General features: G+C 51.8%; 1 protein-coding gene across 1 annotated transcript in view; it reads left to right on the plus strand.

Moving 5' to 3' along the window:
- The window catches only part of Pgbd5 (piggyBac transposable element derived 5), a gene marked incomplete at its 5' end in the record, with an annotated part of 58,679 nt that overhangs the window by 31,459 nt on the left and 15,170 nt on the right, over positions 1 to 12,050 (plus strand). Inside the window, 1 exon segment of the mRNA XM_005404993.2 lies at positions 8,003 to 8,430. Coding sequence (XP_005405050.2) covers positions 8,003 to 8,430 — 428 coding nt within the window.

The raw sequence follows: 12,050 nt of genomic DNA on the forward strand, positions 1-12,050 counted from the left end.
AGACTCATGCATCATTGTGCTGATCAGCTTCTGTCTGCCAGATGAATGCCCTGGGCTTGTGGGGTAAGCAGAGCAAACAGCTTCTACCTCCACCACCAGGCAGCCAGCAGTGTTAGCAGAGTGGCTCTCTGAGGAAGAGGTGGAGTGAGAAGGGCGTGTGCAGAGTACAGCCGCAGCCTTCCTTGCTGTTCTTACTGGGATTGGAAGGGCTCCTTGGGGAGGTGGCTTCTGGCAGGTCTGCCCGAGGCTCTCCCAGAACAGCTCACTGTGAAATCCGAGAGCTTAAGTGGGTGGTGGCAGGAAAGATAGCATCCAAGATACAGTTTATAGTGTTCTGTGTCTCCAGGGGCCTTCCCTTTTGATTGCTCTCTGTAGATTTTGTCTTTGTGCATGAAGATCAAACATGGTTTTTTGTGTGTGTGTTTTGCATTTGGCCTTCCTTGCCAACTTTCTCTACTAGGAAAGGACCTAGAACGTCCCAGCAGCAGTGCTCTCCACCTGCGTGTGGTGCAGCCTAGCCTGGGCAACCTCCATCCAACACTGCTGGCCTGCTCCCTCCTGGGCTCACAGCATTGGAAATACCTGGGCCGTGGTGGGCCATTCTCTTGGGTGCTGCCTTGAGGACCTTCTTGCTGTCATACTGTTGGGAAACACTTGGGTGACACTAACCTCTGCACAGTGGCTGGGCAAGGCTTCCTGTCCGTAGAATCCTCCTCCCCTGGGCTTGGATGGCTTGTCGTGCTGTCATCAGTATTTGCCGCACTGCACGGAGGTGGTGTGCTTTACTGGAAGAAGCTTCCCTCATTATCTCCTTTCCTTCTCTTTTCTCCCTTCCAGCTGGGTGTGGGTGGTAACTCAGGAATTGCAGGGATATAATTAGCTCTAGGAGCAAAGCAGTTGTGGTCTGCCTTTGCTTTTCTGAGACCAGCTGTGCTGCACTGGGGCCAGTGCAGTCTGTCTGTGGAATGCCATGAGCATTAAGGGTCCATGGATGTAATCATGACCAGAGACCATGCTTGTGTGCCCTTCTCCTGCCTCTGAGCTTGGCTGTACTACCACCCTCTCCTCTGCCCCAGTGCACATGGACACCAGGAATAAGCAAGAGATACTGCTGCAAGATACCACTTTCTCAGCAGTGTCCTGGTCTTGGTGGATGCCTTCAGGTCTGCCCCTCCATGTCTGCAGTCAGATTCATGCTGTGATTAGACTTGCCTTCTGTTTGGGGTGGAAGGAGCCAGACTCTTTGGTCTAGAGCCTTGAATAGCTCTGGCTTCTCCAGAGACTCACTGTCTGGCCCCTGCCTGAGACCTGCTAGAAGTCAGCACAGGGTATCTGTTTGTTGCTTTGGTCTCCTAGTGTTATTTTTTTAAAGCTAAAATGGGATCACAAAACTCCCCACATTGCCCCCAGCCTGTTCTGTATGTCCCTATGAGTGTGCTGAAGCCCATTGGAACATAAGTACAAAGTTCTAAATCCAGGGTCTCGGGGACTGTGGGGCCGAGGCCAAGTGCAGAGCTCTCTGTGCTCATCATGTGCACCCCACCCACACTGTGTAGACCCTGTCTTGCCCATCCCATGCCCACAGGCCCTGGCCTCAGACGTTGCTCCCACAACAGGGACTCTGCCCCATTGTGTTCCCTTTCTCTTATCATTCCCTTGTGAGCATCTTAGTGTCCTTGGTCCTTGAACAGCAGGGTGCAGCTGAGCCCCTTCAATCCTGAAGATTGTCTTCTTCATTTAATTTCATTATCCATCCATCTACCCACCTGTCCACCCATCTACTCCCTCCCTCACCCCATGTCTGATAAGTGCCTCCTGGAGGCCAGACACTTCTAAATCCCAAGGAAACAACGAGAAACAAAGGAGACTGTGTTCTTACCTGTACCCCTTTAGCCTCTCCATGGGGATTCACCATAAATGACAGCCACACGCATACTTCCTCTGCAAATATTTAGAATTTACTCTTTGCACATTGGCAGCCAGACCTTGGGCCTCTGCCACTTGTATCATTCCAGGTTGCCCTGGGGAGGAGCTATTTCCCTCAGTAGCACACAGTTCCTTCTGAGAATTTATTTTAGTCACAAAGACAAATCCCAAGTCTATGTCTATGCAATTGGTTGGGTTCAGCATCTCCTCCTTCTCCTAGAACTTGGATTTCTTCTCAGCTATCCTTGTAGTTAGAAGCATGGACCCAGAAGCAACCACAAGGCCGGGTGTCCCCCAGAGCTAGGGTTTGTTCCTGTGCAGGTGGGATGAGATGCAGGTGGATGCTAGGCCCTCATTCCCCAGCTGCATGGCCCTGAGCAAGTTCTCACTGAGCCTTGCTGTCTGCATGGCCTCCCAGCACTGATCAAAAGGGCTTCTGGGAGTTAAACTGGCTGGCACAGTGCTTGCACCATGAACTCTCCAGAGGTACTTGGATGACCATTGTCCTATCTACACTGGCATATCCAGTGTGGATACCCATATGGCCTCTTTCTGTGCTGTGTGTTCCAGAAGGAAGGTCTGGGTGGTTCAGGGAACAGTTGTGGGGACATCAGTGACTTTAACAGAGGCCCTTTCACATAAGGAGGACAGTCTGGGAAAGGAGCCCATGGGAGACACCACATCGCAGACGGATGGAAAGTGAGTAGGACTCTTCTGATCAGGGTCAGAGCTAAGTGGGTGAGGTAGTGGAAGACAGTAGACAGTGGTCTGGATGGCCTGTCCAGACCAGTCACTGAAATGGGGCCACTTGATATGGGCCGGTCTCCTCACCACCGTGCTTCTCTGTGCTTCTCCACAGAAATGGGAAACACTGGGCAGCAGGGACTGAGGGGGCCGTGGCTCACTGATCACAGAAGTTCACACAGACTGTCACAGAGCAGCCCTGTCACCTCCTGGTTCTTTAGGCTTCTGCAGCATGGAGTCTGGCCATGGTGAGGCTTTGTGTTTACAGTAGTTCTTTCACAGCCTTGCTCTTTCACAGCCTTTGCTCTGATGCCAGCCCTGTGCTAGACGTGATGTTCATAAACCTTCCTGTGTTACCCTGCCATTTACATCAATCCTGGATCTGGTCACAGGGTAAGTCAGTCTTTCATTCAGTCTGTATAGACAGTACGACCTGATCCCTGTTCACTGACAAAGTTCAAAGACTGCCTTGTCCCTGTGAACTAGAATAGTAGGTGCCACTGAAATAGAGGTGGAACCTACAGCAGGAGGGGGTCCATGTGGAGGGTCACAATTGCAGTGCTGGCCCAGCATGTGATGCTCATCCTCTTGGGGAGGACAATGATGACTTTATCTTTTGACTGCTCCGCTGTTAGTGCTCAGGGAGATGGTCAGGGCCACCTCACCCCGCAGAGCACTCTGAGAAATGTTTTTGAGGAGTTCCTCCACAGGTGGCAGGTGCTGGGGTTGACCATCACACAAAAGTGAAATCCTAAGCTTTGAGGGAGGATGGCCATCTCTCACCCGTGTGCATGTCTTGTGTAGAGGTTGGTTTGGGAGTGAGCATCTTTAAACGTTCCATATGCTGTGCTTTAGGTACACATCACCCATGTGTGGGAAGGAGATGTCCCCATGACCCTCAGGGCTGTCACATGTCACATACCCGCTACTAGCTACTTGGAGGAGGGTGCTTAACCTGGGTGTCAGGATGGCCTCCAGGACACTCATGTGGGCTCCTGTCCTGCAGAGCTGTTGGTCTACGCAGTCAGACTTGTTGCTAGTCACTTGGTTTTGATGAAGAGGTTAAGCTAGGAAGGAAAATAGAAGCATTTGGGGGTAAGTGGCCAAATTGTGCACCCTGGGTTCTTGACCAGAAAGACAGAGGCTTGTCCAGCATAGCCTTGGGGTAGGAAAAGTATTCAGGAGAATTGGTGATTAGCTTGGCTGAAGATGAAGACTGCTGCAGCTAGCGTGCAGCACAGAGGCACTGGTACTTCCTGGATTATCCTTTTATGGAAATTGTCAACCATCAGCACAGGGCTCTTTTGCTCAATTTGGAGAAACTGAATGCACAAAGTGCAGCTCTGTGTGATAGTCCCTGGCCCTCCAGGTCACGGTTCTTGGCAGCTTCTAGCTACCCTTATCAGCTCCTTAGTTGTCAAAACTCATGGCTTCTCGGGCAGCTTTTACTGGAGGTCTTCTAGCGCCCTTGCAGACTCTCTGGGGGTTCTGTCTGTAGTCTTTGGAACCCCTAGGACCTGGCCTCCCTCCTCCACTGATCGAGGATTGTGAAGAGCTGCTTATATAGAGCAGCTGCAGCCCACACATACACAGCTGTGCATCTGTGGGCTGTTTGAGGACTTTCCCAGCAATGGGGGTCAGGGCCAGCATGGTGTCATCTAGGTTTGAGCCTGCTGTGACACAGGCAGGTTCTCCTGGAGCAACAGGAGCAAGGAGGGCATTGCTGTCCCCAGAGCCTGGCTCCTGTGAGACCTGGAGGCCCCAAAGTCACTCTGGGGTGTTGGGGGGTCTTGGGGCTGGTGGTCTGGGCTACTGTGAGAAAGATGAGTGGGGGAGGGCATGACAAGTGACATTTGGGTCCTGGCCCCGTCTGGGTATTGCAGAGAGGGTGGCCTTGGCTCTTTCTACTTCAAAATAAGAACTTCTGTGGTGGTATAGGACCTTCCGGTTTATTTTTTACTTGTTTGATTTAGTCTGGAGATAGACAGTTCCATTATTTTAAACTCTCCATTTAAAATAGTTTGTAGGAAAGATACAATAAAATGGAAATGATACTTCAAAAATATTAACTGATCCTCATCTGTGTCACAAAACTGCTGAAAGTTTATAGCAGAACATATCAGTTTATTCAAAATGCCCTTCTCACCTCAGCAAAGCCGAATCTATAGGCTGCAGTTTAGGGGGTGCACAGAGCTAGCCTTTCTTTGCAGTGGGGTCAGGGAAGGGATCAGCTCCACCTGTGGAAATGCCCTGCAGGCCTCCACATCTGGGGTCATCCTGTGAAGGGAGTGGCTCAGCCCTCCCAGGCTGGTCAGCTCTCTCTGCAAGGTCACTGACCTGCAGCTTGGAGGTCTTCACTCTTATTCAGGGATAAGGGTACTGAGCTGCAGAGAGGTCACAAGGTCCACCCAGGGTCACACAGCCTGCAGTGTGGTTCCCAGAGAGGGAGGGAAGATCCAGGTGGCCAGGAAGGGTCAAGGGGTTCTCAGTTTGGAAGGGAGGGGACCAAGCTGGACGAGAGCTGCCCCCAGGCTTGCCTAAAACCCTCCCTCATTCTGCCCTCTGTCCAGAGAAGGGCCCCAAATTTTCAGGTCACACCTACCCACTCCAGGCCCCAACCTGGCCCTTTCGCTCCTCTATGGTGCCCTGTGGGTGTGGCCAGAGGCAAACTGCTTGTGCTCACTTCCTGGTCTCCCTCAGAGCCCCCCAACACACACATGCTCATGGTTGACCTGGTGGGTCACCAGACAGGAAAGGCTGCTGCACAGAGATCTGGGCCTTCATACTAAACTCAGCCCCAAGGGCTGTGGCACTGTCTTTCCCTCTGTCCAAACCAGATGTCAGTGTGGATGTTCTGCGGCATGCACCCTTGGCTTCCAGCATGCTGAGTCAGGGTTAGAGGTGGGTGGTGGAGGCAAGCCAGAAATAAGCTCTCACCCTAATAAAATGCCTGGGAACTGGGCCTGTGCTGGGGGACAGCTAGGTGGGGTGGCATAGAGGAGCCATAGGTAGCTGGTCACATCCCTGCAGCGAGGGCTGTGGTGTGGATGGAGGACCAGGCTTCACAGGCCCCCTCATTGCCTGACAAAGACTGTCACTTGCTCCAGGGGCCTGGGAGATTCCACAGTGTTTTAAATTGGGTGCTGGGGCCTGGTTTGTGTTCTTACATTGAACCTTACTCTTGCGGTGTGCGTCATTTCGGGTAGCTGGTTGGTGAGAAAGATCACAGGCACCTGTTTTTGTCCGCAGGCAGAGGCAGTGGTACAACTTGGGAGAGTGAGGTGTCAGGGACAGACACCATGGAAAGGGCTCCATGAGGGATATGGCTGGGACATCCCCATCCCAGGGCTGTGTCATCAGATGGCTGTGGGTAGGAGCTGAGTCTCCTGAGTAGCATCTCCTTCCTTCCCTTGCACTTTTCTGCCTCCCTCCCTGCTCGTGTTCCTCCCTCCCTTGGTCCTCCCTCACTGTGTTAGGAGTCACTACAGGGCAAGAGGCCAAGGAGAGAGGTCACAGATCAAAGCTGAACAGAGAAGTCGGAGCTAGTCACCTCCCGGTTTTCTCATGAAGCCTTTGGCCAGACCAGGGTTTGCCACATAGATTAGTCCTGAGGTGGCTGGAATTACTTTAAACATAACTTTAGGAAAGAAAATTGTATCCCACCTAGCATGATTTTGCAGTTCGAAGCTGATCTCCTTCCCTGTCTAGCGCCACTGCTGAGTAATTTATGGCTTCTTCAGAGGGCTTTGAGGCTCTGTTGAAATAAAGTGGGCAGGTGTAGACACAGACCCTTTTGCCCTCCTGGGCCTGTCATGCGGCCACCTTTCCAAACGTGGTTGGTGGCACTGTGGTGGCAGCTTTCCTCCCCAGGCTCCAGTTCTGTAAACTGAGGGTGGTTGGAGTTTGCCTTGGAAAGCCTTTCACCTACAGCAGATCTCCACTGGCAACATCTCAGAGATGATTGCCAGGCCTAAGGTGCCTCCCTCTGATGGGCCACGCCGTGAGTATAGCTGTGTTTATTTTACTCTTCCTGACAACCTTTCAAACTCTATATTTCTAGGTTCAAAATGGGAAAACTAGTTCTTGGGAAAGATTAAGAAATTTACCTAAGATTGTACAGCTAGTTGGAAGTAAATCCAGCGTGTTAACAGTCCAGACCTATCCATGTGACTCTAAAACCCACCCTGTTTTGTTTACATTATCTTAGTTTGCTGTTAAAAAAATAAACAAACTTGTATTTCAGAGACTGTCCAAATGAGCAACAAAGGAAGGCTAGGGCAAGCAGCGATTAAAATTCTAAAGAAGGCGCATAGCTTTTATTATAAATTGGCGTCTGGAGACAAAAGAAACAAAGCGTATCTCCAGATCTCCACATTGCCTCAGCCTACCTTAAGGAGGATTGCAAGCCATACCTCTTAATATATATGTAAACATCCCCCGACACACACATGGTCCCCAACTTAACAGAGTTCAGTTAGGGTTTTCCTACTTTATGATGGTGTAAAGCCAGTAACATATTTTGGTAAAGGTCATCCTATAAACTGCGATTTGGGGTCTTTTCTGGGGCTATCAGTGTGTGGTATGCTATTCTGGGTAAGGACAGTGAGTCACAGCTCTCAGTCGTCCTGTCATGAGGGTGAGCTGTCCCCCACAGTTGGGGGCAGTGCTCCAATAAGGTGACGCCTGGTAAGTTGCATATGTTAGATGTTTTCCACTTGCAATATTTCCTATTCCCCATGGGTTTATCAGGATGCAACCCACTGTAAGTGTGTTCAGAGGGGCTGCATTAGTCACAATTTGTGGAGCTTTTTATCACATTGATGAAATGATCTAAACCAGCCCCTTCAGAATTACTCACTAATAAATTTGAGATTGCCGTGTCGGGAATGTTTAGTATAAACCACTGCCTTGTCTGAGTGGCTTTATCAAACCCCATGTGGTGGAAGCATTTTATTTACAGAAAATAAAAGCTAGAAAAGCATTGCCAGGCTCATGTTTGCTTGTGTCCCCCTCCACGCTGTGTCCCTTTCCTTTGGATCTGTGCTCATGGGTACCATGCCCGGCCTTCTGTGTGGTGTGCATTGCAAGGGAGCATCCTGGGTACAGTGGTGGCAGAGGTCTGGGCAACGGGCAGGGTGGGCAGGAGGGCCCTGTGACAGGAGGAACAGGCCCAGCCTCCACATAGGATGGGCACGCCAGCTCCTCCTGAAAGAAAGAGTGGAAGGGTGGCAGAGGCGTGGTGAGAGGAGAGGCCCAGTGCTGGGGCACTGCTTTTGTATACAGGGCTGAGGCGGGTATGGTAGTGAGAGCTTGGCTTGTCTTTGGGTTTCAGGTCCAACCCGAAAGATGCCCCCCAGTGCCAGTGCCATGGACTTCTTCCAGCTCTTTGTCCCCGACAATGTCCTCAAGAACATGGTGGTGCAGACCAATATGTATGCCAGGAAGTTCCAGGAGCGCTTTGGCAGCGACGGTGCCTGGGCAGAGGTGACACTGTCCGAGATGAAGGCCTTCCTGGGCTACGTAATCTCCACCAGTGTTTCCCACTGTGAGTCGGTCCTCAGCATCTGGAGCGGCGGCTTCTACAGCAACCGTAGCCTGGCACTGGTCATGAGCCAGGCCCGCTTTGAGAAGATCCTCAAGTACTTCCACGTGGTGGCCTTCCGCTCCAGCCAGTCCTCACATGGGCTCTACAAGGTGCAGCCCTTCCTGGATGCCCTGCAGGGCAGCTTCCATGCCGCCTTCCGGCCTTCCCAGACCCAGGTGAGACCCTTGGGGTGCCCTGGCCTCACCCATTGCGGGCATGATGTGAGGCTGTCCTCCTGTCGTGCCTGCTGTGGAGGTCACTTCCGGGACTCCTGATGTTGCTGTATCCCATGAACCCAGGTGGATGAGCCCAGCCTTGAGCAGGGGGATGGTGGGAGCCCCCGATGAGGCAGTATTTGGCCCTTTGCTGGAAGGGGGGCTTCTTTCATCCCCCAGCAGCTCTCTTTCGCAGGTAGATTGATCAACCCCAGAGTTAGCTTTCTTGTATGCTCTCGTGTGCTGGGCCTGAGGATACCTTCCGGGTGGAGAAGGCAGCGACTGGGACTCTTCAGGCCACTGAGCCTGTTCATGTACCTGCATAGATACTCAGGACAGAGCCCAGAGGCTTGGGCGCTGTAGCCGCCTGACCCTTCTGACAGCCTCGCTGCGTACCAGAAGTGGTGGCTCTGCTTGCTCTCAGCTCCTTCCTTGTTGATGTTTTCCTGAGCCCTCCATATCCAATGTCCACTTATGTCCTCCTTGCCCCATGTCAACCTCTTTCCCCGCTGCCTTGTGTCCACCTGAGCCCTCCTTGCCTGGTTCCTTGTGACTTCCATGGTTTGTGACCTGCTCTTTGGTGATGGGGTACTTCTTTTTTCTGCCTTTGCTCTGAAGTCTTAATCTGTCCAGGAGCCCAGTGTCAAGCCCACATCCCCTTGTGCATTCCTTGTTTGCTGATCCCATGCAGTGTTTACTCCCATACCGGTTGTCACTCCTCTTCCCCAGGAGGGATGCTTGGGGACAGTCTTGTTTGTCACAAGCCTTTAAGACCAGTTGCAGCCAGCACACATATTCTTTTCTTTTCTTCTTTCCTCCCCGCTCCCTTCACCCTCCCCTCCCCTCCCCTCCCCTCTCCTCTCTTCTCCTCTCTTCCCTTTTCCTTTTCTCCTTCTTCCTTTCTCCCTTCCTTCCTTCCTTCCTTTCTCCCTTCCTTCCTTCCTTCCTTCCTTCCTTCCTTCCTTCCTTCCTTCCTTCCTTCCATGGTGGGGATGGAACCCAGGTCCTTGCACATACTAGGTGAGTGCTCTACCACTGAACTACATCCTAGCCCTTTTAATTTTTAATTTTTTTTTTTTTTTTTGGTTTTTTTTTTTTTGATTAGTGCATGTTTTTTTTTCTGGTACCGGGAATCGAACTCCTGGATACTCTTACTGTCTTATCTTTACCTACTTCTTTTTTCTTGCTTTTAATTTTTAATTTTTTTTTTTTTTTTGGTTTTGAGATAGAGTCTAGTTAAGTTGCTCAGGTTGGCCTCAAACTTGCAGTTCTTCTGCCTCAGCCTACTGAGTAGCTGGGATTACAAGTATGTCCTGCTATGCCAGGGTAACTTGCTAGGTTGAAAATGAACCAGACTACAAATGTGTTGGTAGAACTCAAGGGTCAGGAACACCTCCTGACTTTGCTGGGGTCTGCTGGTCAGAAGCTGCTATAGAAGGCTGTGGGTTCTCTGTGGCATTTCTTGGGATCTGGCAGCTGGCTAGTTGGATGATTGGTATGCAGGGGCCTAAAGACCCTATTGGCTCCCTATGGAGGCAGCCTCGGCCATGGTCACACTTAGGTCTGCTGTGTGCCTACCCGGTACCCTCCTGGGCTTGCTGTACATGGCGGAACAATCTCAGCTCTTGGTTGCCTGGCACCTGCAGACTCTCTGCAGCCCCCAGGACTGTGGGTGTGTCCCTCTCAGCTGTAGGCACCCTGAGGGGGTCCAGCAGCCTTCCTGAACATTTATATAATTTTTTTGGTCTGTATTTCTGCTGGGTTTTTTTGCTACCAATTTTCTACAGAGTGACCCTGTGGTTTGGCCACATCCCAAGAGGTAAATGTGTGTCACGTATTGGAAAGGAGTTGAAGATTGTGTAGATCAAGGGCCGTGGGGCATGACCAGCACCAGAGAGACCCAGGCGGGGGTAAAGCCCCAAAGTAGGTGGCACCTAGAAGCCACAAGGGCTTAGGCCTTGGAGCAGTGGTGGGAGCAGCTCTCAATGGTACCTCCTGCTTGACCACACAAGCAGGAAGCTAGGGCTGGAAGAGCTGGTTTTGTAGTTGTAAGAGGCTGACTCCAGCCCCAGTGCAGGGTTGGGAGGTGGCAGGGGACATGGGGTCAGACACCCCTCTTACAGCTGGATGTGAGGCGAGGGGAAGCCAGGGGCCTGTCTGCTGTCACAGAGGCCTGTTGAGCCAGCTTCAGATCAGTAGGAGCTGGGAAAGTCAAAGAGGAGGGTGCCGCAGCTGCTGAGTGTGGCTGAGCATTTACCAGGACCAGGTCTTCATGGCAGTGTCACCTCCTATCCAGGTGGCAGCTCTGCCCTGCCTGTCTTGGCATGAACCATCCTGTCTTGGGATTCACAGGGGGCACATGGCCTTGGCACCAGCTTCGGTCGTGTTGGGCTTGGCTCCTGAGGTTAGGTCTCAGAGACCCCTGAGACAGGTCTCCTGGAGGAGAGAGGGAGAAGGAGGAGGAGGAGGAGCACAGGGAGGAGGGTACGTTTGCTGACCCTTGACTGGAGAACCCAGAAGCATTGACTTTTCTCCCCTGAATACCCCTGTCTGGTGCAGGGAGACACAGTGAATCAGCCGTAAGCTTCCATGGCACCAGTGTCGCTCACACTTCCTTGGAGGGCCTTGCTTTTCTCTCTGGAGACGTGTGGGATGGTCCTCTTCCCACTGCTCTCCCAAGTCCCAGGAGTTTGTCTGTACCTGCTGTCCATCACCAGCCCCGCCTGGCATTAAACCCCTGCGTGTCCCAGGTGTGCCCAGCACCCATAGCTGGGTGCCTTCGGGAGCCTCGGTCTCAACAACAGATGGATGGAAAATGGGAAACACCATGTTTCTTATAACCAGGGTGACCAGAGGAGCATCCTCAGTGGACTAGGTAGATAGGCAAATAGTGGGCATGCCTCCAGTGCTCCCCAGGGTGAGCTGTCACACAGAGGGGACTTGAGGGCTGGCACTAAAGGATAGAGACTTGCTGTCCACTCCTTCCCCTCAGGAGAAGAAAGGTTTTTCTAATGTGCAGCTTCAGGAGGTCAGAGGTATTGCTCTGGGTTATGCTCAGTACTGACCCATTCATAACTCACTTAATGGCAGAAGGGAGGGCATCGTGACAACCGGTAATTCCTGTTGACCCTTTTGCTTTGGTGTGAATGGGTCTGAGTTTGCAGCTGAGGGTGTGTCCGTGGTGGGCAGAAAGAGGCACATTTGCTGGCTGGCAGAGGATGAGGTGGTTCAACTTCTGTGGGGCAGGTGCACAGCTCAGGGAGAGGGAGGTGACAGAAAAAAACCAAAAAAAAAAAAGTTTCTGAATGAAAACTTTTTTGGGGCTGGGCATGTAGCTCAGTGGCACAGCGCCTGCCTGGAAAGCGCAAGGTTGTGAGTTCAATTCCTGGTACCAGGAAAAAAAAAAAAGTTTCTGAAAAGGGAAAAGGAGGTTAGCAGAGATAGGGGCAGGCAGTTCCTTGTGTCCTTCCCATCCTGTCCCTCTGCTCTCACTACAAGTAGGTCACCTGTTTTGCTAGAGTGGCTTCAAGTGGGGCTTTGAATGTTTCATAGGCTGCAAAGACCTAACAAGTGGGAGAAGC

This window comes from Chinchilla lanigera, unplaced genomic scaffold, assembly GCF_000276665.1.
Source record: "Chinchilla lanigera isolate Chin_1 unplaced genomic scaffold, ChiLan1.0 scaffold00091, whole genome shotgun sequence".
NCBI classification, from domain to species: Eukaryota; Metazoa; Chordata; class Mammalia; order Rodentia; family Chinchillidae; genus Chinchilla; species Chinchilla lanigera.